General features: G+C 42.6%; 1 protein-coding gene across 2 annotated transcripts in view; it reads right to left on the minus strand.

Annotated features, from left to right (window-relative positions):
• Nucleotides 1-378: 378 nt before the first annotated feature.
• SEC23B (SEC23 homolog B, COPII coat complex component) overlaps nucleotides 379-20,886 on the minus strand; it is a 42,465-nt gene continuing 21,957 nt past the window's right edge. For both annotated transcript variants that reach the window (XM_023731407.1, XM_004376432.3), the window contains exons 12-20: nucleotides 17,987-18,076; nucleotides 17,277-17,383; nucleotides 14,478-14,631; nucleotides 11,634-11,711; nucleotides 8,025-8,186; nucleotides 6,916-7,002; nucleotides 4,251-4,406; nucleotides 3,840-3,905; nucleotides 379-851 (exon numbers count right to left, since the gene is read on the minus strand). In XM_023731407.1, the coding sequence (XP_023587175.1) occupies nucleotides 762-851; nucleotides 3,840-3,905; nucleotides 4,251-4,406; nucleotides 6,916-7,002; nucleotides 8,025-8,186; nucleotides 11,634-11,711; nucleotides 14,478-14,631; nucleotides 17,277-17,383; nucleotides 17,987-18,076 (990 nt within the window). In that variant the 3' untranslated portion in view covers nucleotides 379-761. The remainder of the gene's footprint in view (nucleotides 852-3,839; nucleotides 3,906-4,250; nucleotides 4,407-6,915; nucleotides 7,003-8,024; nucleotides 8,187-11,633; nucleotides 11,712-14,477; nucleotides 14,632-17,276; nucleotides 17,384-17,986; nucleotides 18,077-20,886) is intronic.

The raw sequence follows: 20,886 nt of genomic DNA on the forward strand, positions 1-20,886 counted from the left end.
GGTCTCAGCTTAGGGAGGGGAGGGAACTGTTGTCATAAACTCTTTAGGATAATATTTTTTACTGTGCACATATGAGTTTAATTAAACACAAGTACCTGTCCAGTGATTTTACTTGATGCCCAAAGATAATGTGTTGTCACTCTGTTAGAGCCACTCATGACTGCCAACAACTCTACGTATAACTGTGCTGTTCCGTCTACGTGGCATGTAGCACATGAGTTAGGACCAGTGCCACTCCAGACCACTCTGCCTCAGTAAAGTTTCTCATGTGTCATACTTTTCCTGGGTCTGCCAACATTTTAGACAGAACATGAAGATTAAATTCAGGAAGTACCTCTTAGAGGAGTCACTTAAAAACACACTGACTTACACAGAGACTCAGGAAATGAAGTTTGATTATTATCAGCATTACTTTATCCAGTGCTTTCCTCATCCAGGCTTATTTCCTTTATGACCTTTATCTAAGCAAGTTGACAAAACACATTACCTCTGATTTTACACAGACTCTAAAGTTAGAATATAAAAAGCATATAAACATCTACAAGTTCTAAAGCATTTATAACCTTGTCATTTATGGTGCAAGAAAAGGGGCACAGATAAGGAATACAAATAAATTACAATCTAAAGAGTTAGATATAAAATTTCCTTTGATTATTTATTAAAATCTTCCAGAAAAGTGAAAGGAATGTTATAGGCCTTTATAAACAACTGTGGACACAATCTGATGCTGTTTGCCTCTATTTCCTGGCCACCTCTTCAGCTTAACAGGCACTGGAGACAGCCAGTTTCTTCAAATGATCCATGAACACCTGCAGGCTAACATCGTCAGTTAGGATGGGTGCTCCAGTTTCCTGAAATTTAATGGCAAAGGTTCATTAGCAGGTATCTTAAAAGCTGGTGAGAATTCATGAGCTAAGGACCTTTCTGCCTCAGAACATTCACAGGTACTGGCCTGTCTGTTATAAGTGCTCTCCCATCCATACCCTGCCTCACTAATTAATTCTTTCAAGTGAAGCGTAATTTCCTAACAAAACCCTTCCCTGATCCCCTCCTGACCAGATCAGGCCACCCACACTACTGCACACCTAGTTTTGTAGCATATGCCTTTCTACTTTAAACAGCCCCCTGTGCACTCTCCCGTTCTGATCATTAATCCAGCATCAGGCTCCCCCCCATCAGGCTTGATGAGCTCCTTGACGCCCTCACACCCGCCAACCATCTTTCCCACCCATTTGCCAGCACCCTTAGGTGATGGATAACGGTGTAATCACAAAGGAGTGAATGAGCATCTTCCCACTGAATAAATCCACTGGATATTTGTAATATCAGAAAATGCTTATGATTTAGTTAATGTTGAGGGAAAAAGATTAACAGAAACTTCCAGCTGTAGGAAGTTCCCAAATTTGTTAAAAAAAAAAAAGCTGAAATAAATATATGTATGATATACACACTTTACATTACTTAGGAAAAAAAGCGAGAAGTATTTAACTTTGGATGGTGGCATTATAGGTAACTTTAATTTTCTTATTCTTTTGTTACATATTCAATTTTTTACAATGGAACTCTATTACTTCTATAATTAGGAAAAGGTGAGCAATATTAAAAGGTTCTCAGAGGACTTCTGCTTCCAAGATGTGTGATAGATGTACTCTTCCCTGTTCTTCCTGCTAAGTACAAGTAAAAACACTAGACATTACATAGAAAACAAAAATAAGAAGACTCTGAAAGGCAGAGAGAAGACGGCAGACAGGTTAGGGACCTCATCACCCAAGGAATGACACAGTGGTGAGTTCCTTAGGTTTTCTTTTTGCCTCATATACCTCAGACTTGGTGCTGAAGAAGCCAGCAACCCAGAAATGTCAACAAGCACAGACAAAACAAAAGCCTGCTCTCTTTAGAAGCCTGCTCTCTCTATCCAAAGGACCAGGGAAACCTAGCAATAATCACTGTACTCCAGCCAAGCGTCAGAGAAAACTGCAGTCCCACCCCCATCCATGTCCACACCAGCAAAAGCTGAGTGAGGAGCCTAATTTTCATACTTGCAAGACAGTAACGATGTACTCTAACACCACTGCCAAGGCGGTATCAGAGAAGACCACGGAGGGAGTCAAGACCAGTCTCCCCACCCCCATGCTGTCAGTGGAGACCATGTGGGGACCCTGGATTTCCACAGCCCCACCTGGCAGTAATGAGTCGCTCCTCTCCGTCCCTGTTGGAGTGGTGTCAGAGGAGGCCTAGTGGAAAGTCAGGACCTTCACCGTCACCCTGCTGTAATAAGGAGTTACCCCACCTTGGTGTCAACAGAGGTCAAGTGGAAAACCTGGACTTATACCTCCACCTGGCAGTAACAAGGTGACAGCCCCTTTCCCCCGCCAGAGCAGTGTCACAGAAAGCCAGCTAAAACAGCAGCTTTAAGTAAGATCTAGAGTCTAATAACAAATACAAAAATATCCAGGTTTCTATAGAAAATCACTTGTTATATCAAGAACAAGGAAGATCTCAAATGAAATAGAAAAAGACAATCAATAAATGCCAATAATGAGACAACAAAGATGTTACAGTTATCTGAAGATTTTAAAGCAGGCATGACAAAAATGCTTCAACAAGCAATTATAAACATGCCTCAGGAAAGTAACAGAGGATATAACAAAGAACTAAATGGAAATCTAGAACTAAAAAATATAATAACCAAAATAAAAAGCTTAGTGGATGGGCTTACCAGCAAGAAAGGGACTGAAGAAAGAATCAGTGAGCTGGAAAATAGAACAACACAAATTTCCCAATCTGAACAAGAGAAAAATAGACTGGGGGAAAAAAAAAAGAAGAAGAGGGCCACAGGGGTCTGTGGGACTAGATCAAAAGACCTATCACTAGTGTCATCAGAATTCCGGAGAGAGAGGAGAAAGAGGGAGGGGCTGAAAAAAGTATTAGACGAAATAATGGCTGAAAACTTTCCAAATTTGGCAACAGACAAACTTACAGAATCAAGAAGCTGGGTAACACCTGGACACTGAAGTTAAAAATAGAATACCATTTACAATTGCTCGAAAAAAACGCAAAAGCTACCCAGTGCTGATGAAAGAAATTAACGCAGATTTGAATAAATGGAGAGACACGCTGAGTTCATGGACTGAAAGGCTCAAAGATGTCAACGCTCCCCAAATTGATATACAGGTTTAATGCACTTCCTGTCAAAAGTCCAGCAAGGTTTTTTATAGATTATTCTAAAATTTATATGGAAAGACAAAGGAACTAGAATAGGTAAACTGATTTTGTAAAAGAAAAATAAACTGGGAGCAATCAGTTTACCCAATTTCAAGGCTTACTACATAGCTACAGTATTCAAGACAGTGTGGCACAGGTGGAGGGACAGACACACAGATGAACACAGCACCCAAAACTGGACCCACACATACATGCCTAACTGATCTTTGACAAAGATGTAGTGGCAATTCAATGGAGGAAAGACAGCCTTTCAACAAGGCTGAGAATGAAGAGGAGGCAGAACCAATGGTGAGCCTGGTGAGCTGTTTCTGCACTGCGGTCTAGGGAGGGAGAAAGCAGAGGGAAACGACTTACAGCGACGCTCTGTGTCTACAAGGAGACTGAACAGAGGCCACAGGACAGCATTCTGTGCTCTGGCCTGAACCTGGTGTATAAGACTGCCTGTCGTGGCAGGAGTCCATGCAGGGAGCTCCCCAACGGTGGTATTCAAAGTATTTTTTACAGCAAAAAAACCAAGTTATTCTGTCTCTAGGGCCAAAAGGACTTTGGTATTTAAAACCAAATTTTTACAAATGTAGACTGGTCTCCTCCCCAAATACCTGACAATTTCTTACCTGTCCCCAGGCATACAGGTTATTGTGTGTCTGAGATGGGTTCACTTTGGACAAAAGGAATCGAGCCTTAAAAAAAAAAAAAATTTAAAGATTAAAACAGTTATTAATATATAGAAAAAAATAAGGAAAGTTTTTTACATTTTTTTGGTTAAGTTACAAATTTTTCACTGCACAGGAACCTATGCTCTTCATTTATCAGGAGTTCCTGAAATATGACATGTATTTTATTTTGGAAATTCCCATTTTTACATCACATATTTTATCCACTCATTTAAAAAGAAATCATATTTGAAGTTTACCTGTGCATCCAATTATGTTACTACATAATATATTAACCACACTGTTTAGATTTATAGCCATAAAAACACATCGTAAAAACAGAACACCAGAGCTAGAACTCAGCTCGCTCACCTGACTGCCTCCATGCTCTGTGTTAATGTAACGCGGCATTGGGAAGCGCGCCTGGAGAATTTCTTGAGCGTCGTCCAGTGGTGCCTGCAGAAGGTGCTTGAAGTTTTCGTACTCAGGCATATCCTGGTACCCGGCTTTACGCCACTGGGCTATGGTCTACACCAAAACAAACAAATCAAAACTATTGTGGAAATGCTGTAATGACAGCCTTCAGTTGGCAGTCATGGAAACTTCTGACATTCTAATACCACCACCATCACCAAGGACTTGTTTCCAGTGAAGAAGTCTGTGTCAGCAATGATGAGTTTTAGAAGGGAGAACAGAGCAGAGCTGACCAGGATGAGGAGGAGTATGAGTAGGCAAAGAGGATGCACCAAGCCCACCACTACCCACCCAGAGCACTACAACAGAGCCTGCTTCTCCCAGGAAAATGCTGACCTTCGGCTAAAGCTGCTAGTCACTTCTACAATCATCATTCAGGTAAAATGTGTAAAAATATTCAGGTATATGTAGTCAGTGAAGCACTTGTGGAGCCAGACTCTCCAATCTCAATCTATTTCTCAACATCATCAAGCCACTACTGGAAAAGCAACATCCTCTGGATTCTCTGGGGGAGGTATCTGACGATACCATCAACAACCTGGTTCTCCCAGAAATGTCAGAGGCATCAATCACATACCCTCTCCCTTTCCTAACTGCATGTACCAACTAGTTAACAAAACCTCATGGATTGGCTGTCCCAAGGAGCGATGGCCTCTCCGTCCTTTCCAATTCCATTGCCAGCACTTGACCCAGCCTCTCATTTCCTCACGTCTGGTATGGAAAGGGGTTTGCTGGGTGCCCACAGCTCATCCAGTTCTTCTCTTCCTAACAACACACATTACACGCCCCCCCAGTGTCTAGTGTCACTCCGACTGGGTGAGGTCGACCGACCCCCAGCCCCTGCCTCCTTGGGCCCTGAGTTGGAATACTTGTCACAGGGGAGCAAACAACAGATAAAAGTTGTAAGAATCCACGTATGAGTGTTCATTACGCAGTGAGTAGAAGGCAATATACTGAACTGTGGAAAGTAAAGACTGATTCCCCAACTAGGCTAAACATTCTGTGCCTCACTCTTTCTTTAATACCTCTCAGCAACTGATCTAGGAAATATCTTGTACACACAGGACATCAAGAAATATTTGTTGATTAACATATTTTTATAAATAATGTGTCTGAAGTGCTTTCATATGTATTTTTGAAGAAAATAAAAAAGAAATAATGGAGTAAGAGGATGCAGCAAGTGTTCAATATGTTTTAAAACTGAACTGCTAAAAAGATACCAGAAAGAGGCCTGGAGGAAATGCCCAAAAGCTCACTTGTGTCCAGAAATTCATATGAACACCCACAACCAGCAGACTTAAGAGCTTTTGGAAAGTGAAAACAATGCCATTATCTTTATCTTTAGAATCCATCTGTTGCACACAGAAGGTACTCAATAACCGTGTGGCAAGTGAATGAACAGGATCAGAGGCCGTGGTGGGAAATGTCTACACAAGGTGAGCTGCAGGCAAAGAACCAGTGGGAATAGCAGCTGGGCACCCAACTTGATCTAAGATGTTACCGATGGCCTAGCAATTTTGGGTAAGTGGCTAGTGACTAGCCGAGTAGGTATTAGTATGCTGAAAAATGTTTAAAGTTATAAAATGTTTGTTAGTATTAGAAAATCAATCATTCCTAAGTTATTAAGGGAATTCTGAAACGTAATTATATCTTTTCAGGACATTTGAAATCACTTCTAATGGAGACACCAGGAAGCAAAGTCAATCGCCAAGACAATTTGCTGAAGGTAAAGAACGTACAACAGAAGAAAAAAGTCACTGAATATAATGCTCAATGAAAGGATTTTCCCCCATTAAGATGCAAATAATTCAGAGGTATCGTTCCCTTTCTTGGAGTCCTGGTGGTGCAGTGGTTAAGAGCGCAGCTGCTAACCAAAAGGCTGGCAGTTGGAATCCACCAGCCACTCCTGGGAAACCCTATGGGGCAGTTCAACTCCATCCTATAGGGTTGCAATGAGTCGGAGTCGACTTAATGGCAACTGTTTTTTTTAATTTTTTATTCCCTTTCTTAGGGCATGAACCTCTTTAAAAAATAAATGGGCTCTTCCCTGAAAAATGTGCACACATAACTAAGTTTTCATATAATTCCAGGGGATTCAGGGAGCTCCTGAAGCTCAACCATAGCTACCCTAGGGATAAACAGACCCAGAGTGAGCTTCCCTGTGCCATGTGATTTCATGAGGAAAAAAATTTAGCCACAAACTTACTAGTGTTTATGTCCAATGTAACTCTGAAAGGACAAGATAGTAGCGTGTATAAAAGTTCACTGAGGAAGGAAAAGCCGATCTTTCCTGACAGCTTAGAAAGTAATTATAGTGATTACAGTGATTTAAAAGCATCATGTGAGATCTGCTTACAGTAAATACTATTAAAATTACTACATATGTAAATACCCCATAGACTTGAAAAAGGATTTTACTCATTAGAAAAAAGCCAGGGGACTCACTGTAAGAAACTGTGGGCTCTCTAAGCCTAAATTCTTGCTTCAAATGTTATAAAAACCTAAATCAGTAAGAAGAAACCAACCACAGTATTAAGGAAAGGCATTAAGAATAGCATCTTACCTCACCAAGATAGATGACAATCTGGAAGAAAGTATCCATCAGCAAAATCCTGTCAGCTAGGATGCTGCTGCTGTCCAAGAGGACTGGCTGAAGAAAAAGGGAGCAAGAGACAGGTTGGTCTTCCCTCTGTGCCCTGTCCTCGTGATGGCCACTCCAGTGCCCACCCAGGTGTCCACTCTGGATGTCCACAGAACCAGCCACAGTTTTACAAATGTTTACAAGCAGCCCCAGCCGGTCGCTCCCACCTCTTTATGCCACACTCCTACTTTTTGCCCCCTTCCTCGGGAGTATTAAGTCTCAGCTTCACAGGAGAAAGAGGCTCCAAATTATCCCTGATCATTTGTGAAGGGAGATCAGTATCATCTTCTGCTCTAGGAACCAGAAATAATTCCAACCATTCTCAGTTTTGTGCTTGAAATGTATCTTATCTACCAGAGAAATCTGCTCTCAAATCTACTACAGCTGTAGATGAGAATAGGCATGTCTATATAAAAAAGAATAGCTATGAAGATGTTTTTAAAGTTTACTACCAAAAATAGTAGTAATAAAACTCATACTCATCAAAGAATATTTGAAAATTTGTACCTAAGCACAACAAATATTGATAACTTTGGTTTATCTCCACGTTATTTTTTTATTCTTGCAGGCTTTTTAGAACACAATTTAGAAAAGCTTATATTTTGATTTTTCCACATAATATTTTTACATGAGGATTTCTCTATTTCATAGTTACCTAAACTTTGTAAATACTATCGAACATTTGGATTGTTTTCTAACTCTCCATTAGTTCATGTACTGTTTCTGTGCACAAAGATTTTTCTGTATCTAGGAATATTCCCTTCAGATACATTACAAGACATGGAATACTGGGTCACATTATATGAACACACTGTAAAGAAGTACCTACAAATTTTGAAAAAAATTGTACATGTAATCAGGCTTTCCACAGATAATAGTTTTACATGTCCTTTGACTTTTTCCTACGCACATTTTAAAAATTACTATACTCAAAGTTTTCATTTTTTACAGTTTTTTTCTAAAAGTAAATTTGTTAGAAAAAATTGTGTATCAGGTGATCCTAACTGTCAGAGAATTCCTGCAAAACCTACCTCTGGTGGCCCATGGAACGAATACGAGTAAAGAATGGGCTGGATCATGATAAGGGACTGGGTCAGATCCTGTCGGGCAAAATGGTGCCTATAGTACGACGACTCATCAGGACTGTTGTTGAACACTTGAAGGAACGGAGATCTTCTAAGATGGAACATGAACTGCATTTACGAGGAAAAACAAAAAACAAAAAAAGACAAATGCATATACTTGCAACCTTCTTAGACATCCAGAGAGTAGACCTACCTCAGGTCTCTCAAACACGAAGACCCAATCTTTGAGAAAAAGGCCTCTGCGTACGTCAGAGCCCTATACGTGAAGTAAGGGGTGGAAGCAAAGAAACATTTCTGGAGTCATGGGCCAGGCTGTGCAGACAGAATGTCTGCTCCCAGAGAGGTTATAGTCCAGTAGGGAAAGGCACACCCAAGGCGGCAGGACAGGAGCCACGGTACAGGAAAGCACTACTGGGGTGTGGTTGGGGGAGAGCAGAGGGGCAGCAGGAGAGGCTTCCCAAAGCCACTGGGGTCTGAGGATACACCCTGAAAGACATGTATGAGGAGGCCAGAGGGCCAGAGAGAAGGGGGAACACAAGGCACTGGAGTGGTAACAGCAAGTGAGCAGCTGGAAAGCTCAGGACACAGGCTGCTGGCAGGCTGGAGGGAGGGGTGTAAGGGAGCGAGGAGCAAGTAACAACACTGGAAAGGGGTGTTCTTTACTGTGAGGGTTAGAAGGTAGGGGAGGCAGGTCCTCAAGGATTTTAAGCAGTGACAGGATCAAACTGTTCCTTGAAAAACTCTCTTTAGCTGCCGGGTGGAGAATGGATGTGATGGGCCCGACAGAAGGCTGGCTGCATCTACTATGTTACAATCATAGTTCTTTCCATGCCTTCAACATGCCAGGCTGGTCCTGCCTCAAGGCCTTTGCACCTGCCGTTTCTTTTGCCTGGAGTGCCCCACGGCCCTGATGGCTGGCTCCTTCCCATCACTGGGTCTACCCTGACTTCTGCCCTCCCCCACACCTAATGTGGTTGCTCGGCCCAGGTCACTATCTCAAAAACCTATTTTTACCACTATTTAAAATTATCTGATTTTTTACTTCTAAGCTCCATGAGATCAGCAGCCTTACCTGACTTGCAGGCATACCATCCACGCTATCTAGAATACTGTCTGACATGGGGGTGCTCGGAAAGTGTGCTGGCTGCCTGCCTGCCTGCTGCCGGGTGAGAAATGAGGAGGCCTGAGCTAGAGCAGGAGCAGCAGGGATGAAGGGTGCAGGAAACACAGCAAGGACTGTATTTCTAGAATATGGGCAAATTCTGGAAATACAGTCTTTTTCACTGGTCAGTCCCAGTCATGAATATTGAGTTCAGTTCTAGGAACAGTATTTTCAGTGGTGAAGAGTCAAGAAACCAGTTCATATGAAGGACAGATAAACAGCTTAGAAAAGAGATTTGGTGAGAATATATTAGCTATTCTCAGAGACACGAAGTTTTATTTTGGAGAAGAATTAATCTTTTTCCATGTTATCTCTAGCTGACAGAAGGGCGGGGGAGGGGGTAGCAAAGGGAAAGGCTTTTAGTTCACTCTATAGAGTTGCCAGAACATGAAAACAAGCTGCTTTGAGAACTATAAAGCTTCCTGAGACTCCAAATATTAAATCATATGTTCTTAAACAATAACAATGGCTTACGTTTAATGCACCTTACGTGCAAGGCACTAACCTATCTAAGTACTTGACAAGAATTATTTAATCCTTCCAATAAGCTTGTGAGGCAGGTTCTTATAGGTCAGGAAACTGAGGCACAGAGGGGTAAGCAACTTGCCCGAGGTCATCCAGCTACTGAGTGGCAGAGCCAGGACACTAGCCCAGGCTGTCTGGCTCCAGAGACTGGCTCTTAACCACTATCCCAGAATGCCTCCACCACAAGACAAATCTGAGAAACTATCTCATTTGGTGGTTTTCAAACTGTCTGCGCTCAGAGTCCTAGCAAATCCTCAGTGCCCTGGGGGAGAGGGGCCATGGCAAGACCAGGGAAGGCAAGCTGCTGCGTGGGCAGGACCAGGGAAGCCAGGCTGGTGCGTGGGCAGGACCAGGGAAGCCAGGCTGGTGCGTGGGCAGAACCAGGGAAGCCAGGCTGCTGCGTGGGCAGGAGCAGGGAAGCCAGGCTGCTGCGTGGGCAGGAGCAGGGAAGCCAGGCTGCTGCGTGGGCAAGACCAGGGAAGCCAGGCTGCTGTGTGGGCAGGACCAGGGGCCTCCATCCTTTGTGTGACTAGAGCGGCACCAAGTCTGTCTACTTCACATGTTGGCTTTTGAGGGAAGGCCAACTCCTTCTTTCTAAACAAGAGGAAACCAAAATCCCAGGGGTTCAGGACCTCATCCAAGATCAGCAGTGGGAGAGTCAAGGCTGGAACTCAGTCCTCTGACTCCAGCCAGTCCAAGGCTCTGTCCACAACACCACACTGTCTCAACTGCTCAGGCAGGGGCTGGAGGGGTGCAAGTCAGGGACCCCGGGAACCCCAGGCTGGGTCAGGAGTCAAGTGAGGTGACCTCTGAAGTCCCTTCTAATCCTGACAGTCTGAACCATACAAGTTCATAAGTGAAATCTGAGTACACTTTCCAAAGTGAGCATTCTAAAGGACAATACACATTTGGATATCTAACTTCTCGCAAGTTTATTTAAAACCGAGTTTTGTAGAGGTGACTATTATACAACACTGTGAATGTAGTTAACGTCACTGAATTGTACACATAAAAATGGCTGAAATGTTTTGTTACATGTATTTCATCACAATAAAAATTTAAAAACTGAAAACAAAGGTTTTGCTTCTTTCTATTTATTCCTCTGAGGGAAGGGAAAAAAATTTGAGTTTGCTTCCATCTCTGAGAACATCATGTCTGAGAAGCCTGAGTCCTAGGGACTGTGGAGTTGGCTCACATTTACAAAGCGCTTGAAGGTGCCTGACACCATGCTAATTACATGACCTGACTGAGTGCATGCAGCCCTCACAGCCACCCGAGGAGCTAAGCTCTATTTCCTCGCTCGTAAATAAGGATGGAGGTTCAGAAAATACACAGATTCACGACTCCACCCAGGGCTCTATCCACTTCTCTCCCTCCTTCCCCTTGTTCAATAGCTCCCGAATGCTTGGTTTTCTGAGTCTTACTTATGAGGCAGCATAAAACCACTGGGCATACTATTAAATATTTATCACATTAACTGTGGTTTGTCTTGCTATATTCATCTTCAGGTGTACTTAACTTTCTTGCTGTGTTGCTGAGGTAGCTGTCTGTGTACCCTGAACATTTGCAAATTAGAGATTTTATTCATGACCTTACGGCAATAATTCCATTTTGCTTTTTTATGAAAATTTATGCACTTATTTTCTCTTGTCTGCATGTCAGAAGCAGTGTTTCCTCATCTTTGTCTTCTGTAGGGCTTAAGGTCCTGTCTTGCACAGAGACACAATATGTGTCTTAAATTCAGTGACCTTCATCACCTATAGAGTGAGCCTCAAAACATGAAGTCTTCACTTTACCCTTACAACAGTGAGGTTTATTTCAATCATAAGCTGTCTTTCACAGTTACTTAAAAAACACATATCGCTTACCTGAGGATACAGGGAAAAGGAATCTGATAACCTAAAAGAAGTGGGGTCTTCTTTGTTATACTGGCCAAACTTCTGACACTGTTGAAAACAAAACAAAACAAAAACTAAGTTCGTGTCACTGGACAAATCCTTAGAGTAAGAGAGCTACATTCAAATCTCAACTCTGTCATTTACTAACTGTGTATTCCAGACCAGCACCCCTCAAGCATGACCAGGCAGATAAACCACCTGGGGGTGTTGTTACAATGCAGATTCTGATCTGGCAGACCTGGAGAGGGGCTGGAATTTCTGCATTTCCAGTATGCTCCAGACATGCTGGTCCTAGGACTGCTCTAAGCAGCGAGGCGCTAGGTGCAGTCTCTCTCGGCCTCCTCCATCGGAGAAGCCTCTAAGACCACGAGATACAGGCGATTACAGATAAATCTCGATGTTCTCTAACTCAATTTATTTCTTCCTCCTTTCAGTTGCACATTTTTGAACCGCGATATTTTCTCTTCCTGTCTTTATTTCCGATCACACATTTCTTCCAGCCACTACAGAATTAGGCTGTATAACTTCTTCCTACCAAATCTAATATCGCTTTAGATTCAGAAGATGTCTCATCTTCTTGAACTCTCTAGCAGCATGAGCCAAGTGGCTCCCCAAACTTCTTGAAACTCTCCTTCAGCTGCTATCACTTTCCTATTTCTTGCCATCTCGCCAACCAACCATTCTCTGCCTTCCTCAACGGTTCCTCATCTTTCTCCCTCCTCCTAACCGTGGATTCCTCAGAGATTAGTCCTCGGCCCCCTGCTCCCATTCTCATTGCCTTGGCTACAAATGAACGTTAGAGGCAGTCTAGTGTCATCCAAATACCCCCCCACCTCCATGTCCAGTGCTGACCTCCAACCTGAACTCCCATCCTGGACTTCCACCTTGGACAGACATACTTTTGAAAGTTCACATTCAACTTATCAAAAATAAACAACAACAAAAACTATCAACCTCCTCCCACCCTCAAGTTGCTTGCTCTCCTTTCCCATTTTCTACCTTTGTCAACACCGTCATTCCCGCAGTCGTCCACACCAGAAACTTGAGTCAACACTGACTTTTTGTTTTCTGATTCCACATACAGTCATTTCAACAAGTTTTATGAATTCTTCTCTCCATGCACATCCTGATTCCAAACCCTCCCTCCTCCACCCATTTCTACTGCCACTACCCTGGTTCAGCGAACCTGGCCCTCTAAAATGCTCCATCAGTCTCCCTAGCAGGAGCCTTTCTCCCGCCAACTTATCTTCTATAGGGATGTTAAATGTAAACACAGGCTTATTGCTAATGTCACATCCCTGCTTAGGAATCAGCAGCTAGGTCTCTAACGGTAAGGCAGAGACTTAACTTTAAAGGGAAGGCATTCCATGATCAAGCCGTACTCTCCAATGCACACCCTGAATCCAGGGACACTGTTCTCTTCAATGGCCCTAGCACAAGCCACAGTGCACTGCAACCTCCCTAGGCTTGTGCCACGCCCACCACCTAGCAAGCCCTGCCGTCTCCTGTGCCATTAGCCTATCTCTTCTTCATAAAAGATTTGATTCACGGCTCACTTCCCAGAGGAAGCCTTTGCCAACCACTTTGATGCTCTGCGGATCTGTCTTCCCTTTGAAATACTAGAGGTGCAATTTTCAAATTGTGTTTCAGATGTTGATGTTCCCTAAAATAAATGGTTCCATGAGGCGAGGGGAAACACAGGGTTAAGCAAAGTTAAACAGTCTTCCTTATGGGCTTTTCAGTGCCTTTGATTATGAATACATGCTGAGCGTCTCCTGAAAGTCAGATTGTGTGGTGTGTCAATTACTGAGTTATTGCCGCTCACCTGCTTTGTCTGCTGTGAAATGGGTCTAGGCTCTTTCCCTTTTTTTGGAATGATGTTTCCTTCTCCAGCTAGCACAACGTTACGTTTTATCAATAGAGGGTGCTGGAAAGACAGCGCTTCTGGTTCTAGTGCACTTGCTCAGCAGCCTCCCCAGCACCCAACTCCTGGGGTGCCTGGGAGCACCCCCCATGTGCTCTGTGAGACAATTCCCCATGAAGAGCTTTCCTCAGCACCCCAGAGGGTGGATTTTCAGCAAGTTCTAGAGGGCGAATTCCTAACAAGTTCCTCTGGTACGGCACCACGGCAGCTTCTCGGCCACTCAGTGAGCCATGACCACACCCTCCCAAAAAGGCCTGGAGCTGCCCAGAGGGAAGAGAGGCGCCTCCTTGGGGGTCTGCCTCAGTCCGAGGACTATGGCTGCCCCTTACACCTGCTACTCCTACATTCTCTAGAGTTATCCTTACTTCTTACTAGCCAGTTCTCATTAGTCAAATCCCCTGTTGTAGGAATTCTTCACTGTTTAAATTCTCTGTTAAAATTACTCTGTGGTTTGTCTCTCCTGGTTAGATCCAGGCTGACACAAGAGGCCTTCCGGTAAACTCACTGAGCCGTGGAGTCGAATTCTCAAGGAACACCTCCCAGCCTGGAGGGAAAATACAGCACCACGGCATTCACAAAGTGACTTGTCCAATTCAACTCCCAACATGCAGATTTACACCATTCTGCAAATGTTCTATTTGTTTCTTCCCAAATATAATGTAAGCCCTTGGAAAGAAAATGTACATTTAACACTTCTTTTATATCACTCTCAGAATGTCCAGTTTTTGGCATAAGGTAAGCAACTCATAAATTCTTGCTGACTGACTGTATAAAATATAGGTTTAAGTGACAATTTTCTTTTCACAAAAGTAGTGCAGAACTCGGAGAAAAGAAAAAAAAAATAGTGCAGAGACCGAGACTGAACTTAAAAGTCATTTTCCCCAATTTACCAGTCGGATGAGTTGTCGGTCCAGCCACCGGAGCACATCAGGCCCCTCCTCCGACTCCGCTCGGAACACGCCAAGCCGTGCCATCAATACTGCCGCAGCCTCCTGGTCAAACGCTGCTTCGATGTGCCTGAGCTGACTCTGTGCATCTGCCCAACTGACAATTCCAGAGTTAGTGCTACACTTAGCTGCAGGAGCAGCGAGAAAGACACAGCAACATTTAGATAAAGAAACAAACACTGTTCCTTTATCTAAGACAAAACATATCTGAACTGCATTTCTGTAAAGAATCACTTCCTGTGGGAAGTAAGCTGTGAATCATATCTTTTAAAAAGACTAGATAGGCTAATGGGACAGAAGAAGGCAGGGCTTGTTAATGTAAATTTTATACACAATTTACCCTCCGGTCTCTGAAGGCTATAGCCTCAAAAGAAAAATCATAGAGGAGAACTTTCTTATGTTCCAGAGGAGACCATGAAGGTAGATACCAAAAGGTACCTAAGTCCCCATGCAGTGTTCCTTCCTCTAGGTCAATCTTACAAAAATCTAAATGTTTACAAATTCACAAAATGACTTCCCATCATCACATCCATGGTAAAAAGAACTAGCACGTATATGAAAGTATTCCAGATGAATAAAGACACAATATCCAGAATACATAGAATCCCTGCAAATCAATGAAAAAGAAAGAAAAATCAGTTTTATAAAATGGGCAAAGGTTATGACAGAAGAAATACAGTTGGCCAATCCTCATGAAAAAGTGCTTAATCCATTTATAAATGGGAAAACATGAAGGAAGATACTGCTCTATATTTGCATTTTAAAAATCGATAATATCCATTGTTAATGAGGAGACAGGGCACTCTCCTTACACTGTTGGAGAGAACACAAATTAGCATCTCAGGAGAGGAGTTTCGCAGTATACAGAAGTAGCTGTCAAGAAATACTAGCATATGTGAAACATTGTATAACATGGTGGAAGCTGGAACTTATTATGCTGTGTGAATTTAGTCAGTCACAGAAGGACAAATACTATATAAGACCACTATTATAAGAACTCAAGAAAAGGTTTAAACACAGAAGAAAACATTCTTTGATGGTTACGGGGGTGGGGAGGGAGGGTGAGGGTTATTTACTAACTAGATAGTAGGTAAGAATCATCTTGGGAAGGACAACACACACTATATGGGAAGTCAGCACAACTGGACTAAACCAAAGCTAAGAAGTTTCCTGAATACAGTCTAATACTTTGAGAGACAGAGTATCAGGGGTAGGGGGTCTGGGGACCATGCTTTCAAGGGACATCTAGGTCAACTGGAGTAACAAAGCTCATTAAGAAAACATTATGCATCCGACTTTGGTCAGTGGTGTCTGGGGTCTTAAAAGCTTGCAACCGGCCGTCTAAGATGCATCAATTGGTCTCAACCACTTGGAGTAAAGGAGAACGAAGAACACCAAAGACACAAGGGAAGTATTAGCCCAAGAGACAGAATGGGCCACATAAACCAGAGACTTCATCAGCCTGAGACCAGAAGAACTAGATGGTACCCGGCTACCACCAATGAACGTCCTGACAGGGAACACAACAGAGGGTCCCAGATGGAGCAGTAGAAGGATGGGGTGCAAAACTCAAATTCTAGTAAGAAGACCAGACTTAATGGTCTGACTGAGACTGGAGGTGCCCCAGAAAGCATAGCCCCTGGACTCTCTATCAGCCCAGAACTAAAACAACTGCGAGGCCAACTCTTCAGATAGGGATTGGACTGGACTGTGGGACATAAAGTGATACTCGTGAAGAGTATGCCTCTTAGTCAAGTAGATACAAGAGACCAAAGGGGCAGCTTCTGTCCAGAGGTGAAATGGGAGGGCAGAGAGAGTTAGGAGCTGGTTGAATGGTCATGGGGAATCGGGGCAGAAAGGAGGAGTGTGCTGTCGCAGAACGGGGTGAGCAGTTAGGCTCTCATAACAACGTATGTAAAAAAAAAAAAAAAATTTTGTATGGGAGACTAACTTGAAATGTAAACTTCATTTAATTACAAAAAAAAAAAAAGAAATACTAGCATACACGAAGACCTAAATGTAAAAACACAGCAGTGAAGGGAAGGAGGCAGGGAGACAGGAAGAAAGAAGCAACCTGAAATGTCCTTTAATGAGTGGTACATTAAACCATGCACTATTATGTACTCATTAAAATGAATGAGCTATAGTCTTACATGTGTTGGCATAGAAAGGTGTCCTTGGCTCATTATTGAGAAAAGTAAATTGAAGAACAAAACATATATGATCCCATTAATGTAAGAAAAAAAGTACGTGTATATATCTACACATATACACACACACATACATCACACACATACATACATTATATGTCATACACGTGTACACACATACATACCTACATGCACACACACAGTATATAACTGTATAGAAAGTAGACTGTAAAGTTAAATGCCAGTACAGTAGTAGCATTTACTTCTGGGGAGAATGAGTGAAAAGACCCATTCTTCCTGCAAGAAGGAGGATGTGCTTACAAGTTACTTATATAACAAATAAAATCACAAAAAAAATTTTTAATCAACTGTATTCCTACTGAAAGAAGATTCCTCTAGGCAAGTATCCACATGCCCAACTTGGTTGGCCAACCAACGCCTCCTCCGCCTCAAGTCAAAAGAACCAGCGAGGACTGGTAAAAACCATTCATTCAATGGGATTATAAAGACCAACTAACTGATGTTAAAATCTCTCTTCAGAGGAAAAACGTGTCATTGGCTCAACAGAGAGGAAAAACAGGGGACTGCTCACTTTCGGGCGATGGTGGTAACCCGGATGCGTCTCTGGGTGCTGGAGTGTTGATACTGCGTAACAAACTGGATGGCTCCTCTGCCTCCTTGGGGGATCGGGGCATTGTGCTGCAGAAAGAGCCCACACACGGTGTTACTGTTACAGACATGGTGCAAACACAAAGTCTCCCCAGAGCCTGGGTGTGTTCTTCCTAAAACAACTGACACAAAGGTGATGGTCATGTTCTTGACTGGGGCCTCGCTTACACCGGGAGATGCGTTTTGAATGGCACACTCAGGATGGATTGATGGATGGACAGATATGTGACAAAGCAAATACAGCAAAATGTTAACTGTGGAACATAAGTGGTGGGTACATGGGTGTTCACTGTATAATTCTTTCAATTTTTCTGTCCGTTCCAAAGTTTTCGTAATAAAATACTGGGGAATAAATGTGATACACTAAAAAATTCACCAACATTATGAGGGCTGTAAATGTGTATTGGTCTTTAAATGACCTTGCCAGTTCAACAATAAAGTGACAAAGGCAATTTGCTGTCTGACTGATGAAGCCGTGGAAGGAATAAAAAAGACAATGTCAGCCTGGCATCAGGCCTAATGCAATCCTAAGGCCCCATCCATCTGTGGAGAAAGTAACCAGGGGCCACCAGTTTGTAATGAACTAGGAAACACGACACTAAGACATGAACACACTCAAGGAATCCAACTCACCTGGTTGACTACTTCGAAGTAGACGCCGAGCGTTGATGTGGGATCCAGGCCACAGACCTTCCACTGACTCGTACCACCGACACCGAGCTCCTGGGTGAGAGGAGGAAGGAGAAAAAAACAGAACAAAGACCACCCCTGCTGAAAATGACTGAGTGGGACAGGCCACTAGACTATCTCATTCTAGATGAAAATTTAAATTTAACTGAAATGTTTACTTGAAAAAGTATAATAACAGGCAGACAGCTTTTGATATTGGCACTCTAATTTTCACATCACACAAAATATATATATGTACATACAAATATATATATATGTATTGGTATACATACAATATGTATACACACATACACACACACACACACACACACACACACACACACACACACACACAGTACCTAATACTGCGGTGAACTGAAAGAATCAACTCGGTTGGAGAAGTAAATAGTAGGAAAAAACTGAGCATTACCTACTTAGCTTGAAAGTTTTTAGTTCTTTCATCATTATTAAGGAAAAAAAAAACAGTTACAGTGTGTTGGCTATATTAATTTTTAATCAAATTCCTTTATGCAAAAGCTACATATGAATTCTCAGTAAAAGAAGTGAGGGATTTTTAGTGGCGTGTAGGTTGTTTTGTATTGACTAGCTACATGGGTCCCCAGTGACAAATTTGAGGTTCATGAAAATAGAAATGATAGCATCACTATTTTAGCCATGACACCTAGAAGAAAACACCACAAGTGTCAAAACTACTAGAACCACCAACCATCAAGATCACTAGATTCTGAAACACACATTCTATCATTCCAGAAACACTGAGTGTTACACATTCTGAGACACCTCATCAAAGGACTGTGCTTAGAAAATGATGTGATTATGCACTGAGAGCCACGGTATTTCTTCTACATTACTCCACAATCCACCCTAACTGCACACTGGAAGTGGAGGGCAGCTGACACCCATCTGGTATCTACAAAACCATGGCGGGGGCTGCGTGTCTGGCCACAGACGAGCAATCTGAGGAGAACAACGGTCAGAGGGGAGGGGGCAGGTCCCTAAGTGGAACCATAGAGCAGTCCTGAGAGGCAGACAGTGGAAGGTGCACTGTTTCATCAGTGCTTCCTAATTAAGCAAGATCATGAGAAGGATGGCTTCTAGGGTGTTCTCCTTCCTTTTAGTCAGCTTTTCTAAGAGAAGAAGGTATTTAACATCTGTTGGAAGGTGAAGGGTTTACACTCAATAACAATAGCAAAGAGGTAAAGAGGCTTGTTTCCCATCACCTTTCTTCTCTAGGCACCAAGGCACAGCACAGCATGGCACAGCTACAAACCTTCCAGAGTTCCAAAATGACATTTTCTCACCAATACACAAATTCCTTACTTAAGCATTTACCCTGACTTTATCAGAGTAGCTGCAATGACAGAACTAGGAAATCACCATTTTACAATCTCCAACGGAATAAACTGATTCAAGGAAGGATAATCAATGGATGCTAAAGATGAAAGGCTGTTGGCAAAGATATTCATACTGTGCCAAAATCTCATAGCTAATGGCAAAGGGAAATGTGCCTTTACAATGGAAAGATGTGGGACAACCATCACGTTAACCGTGATCTTAGTACCACCACCATGGGACGACCAGACATTAAGTGCCTCCTGCTGTAACATAAAACAAAGTAACCTCTGAACCTAACTTCCGGTTTACAGGAAATATAGGAAACAAGTTAAATACTACCAGGAGGTAACAACTGGACACATCCAGAATGCGGGCCACCTTATTACAGGAGACACCTGGCACTGTGTGTTCAACAATCAATGTCATGGGGAAGAAAGCAACAAATAAAAAGATAGGTGGACCATTGTAGAATGAAAAAAATTAAGGATAAATGACACCAAATGCCATGCTAGCTGGGGGAAAAAACAGCTAGAAAGGCCATTTGGGGGAAAATTAGGAAAAGAATATACAGACTAGACATTAGACGACGTTAGGAAATCACTGTTAATTTTCTTAGATTTGATAATGAGATCGTGGTAGGAGAACATCCTTATTTTTCGAAAGTGCATACTGAAGTACTTAAAGACAAAGTGTCATGGTATCTGCAACTTACTTTCAAAGGTTCTGTAAAAGGAGACGATAAAGCAAATACGGCAAACAGACGATTAAGAGATAAAGCAAATGTGGCAAAAAAAAAAAGAGAACAATCGTGGCAAAAAGTTAACACTGCTGACTCTAGATGCTGAGTATGCAAGAACTCACTATACTCTTCTTCAAACTTCTCTGCATGTTTGAAAATTGTATTTTCCGCCTCTCTACATCCCCCATCCCCCAACCAAAACATTCATGGCTGGTCCCTACTAGATCCTAGAACTAGCTAATCAGTTTATACTCATTCATTAAAAAGAAGGCTTCAACTGGTAGATTTTAAGGACTGTAGCAAAACATTTTCGATTAGGGCAGCTTTCCAAAGCCATGCCATGAACAGGGGGTACAAGCCCCTTAAAACTCTGAGGTAGTCATGAGTGACTCAGATGACCCCTGGGGTAGAAACTTACCTTAGCCAAAACCAAAAAAAGCCAAACTCACTGCCATTGAGTCGATTCCAACTCATAGTGACCCTATAGGACAGAGCAGAACTGTCCCGTAGGGTTTCCAAGGAGTGGCTTGTGGATGCGAATTGCTGACCTTTTGGTTAACCACTACACCACGAGGGTTTCCTGCCTTAGCCAAGAGGCTACAATAATGTTGTCTCAAATCACCTCATTTCTGCCAATCTCTACAAAAGTTTAAGTAGTAACGAGTAAATGTTTGCTGCAGATTTAAAAAATGATAACATGAAAGATGGTGTGCACTGTGGGCTCCCACTGTGCCAGGCACTATTCTTAGTGATTTACCTGAATTCACCT

The sequence above is a fragment of the Trichechus manatus genome, unplaced genomic scaffold, assembly GCF_000243295.1.
Source record: "Trichechus manatus latirostris isolate Lorelei unplaced genomic scaffold, TriManLat1.0 scaffold00042, whole genome shotgun sequence".
NCBI lineage: Eukaryota > Metazoa > Chordata > Mammalia > Sirenia > Trichechidae > Trichechus > Trichechus manatus.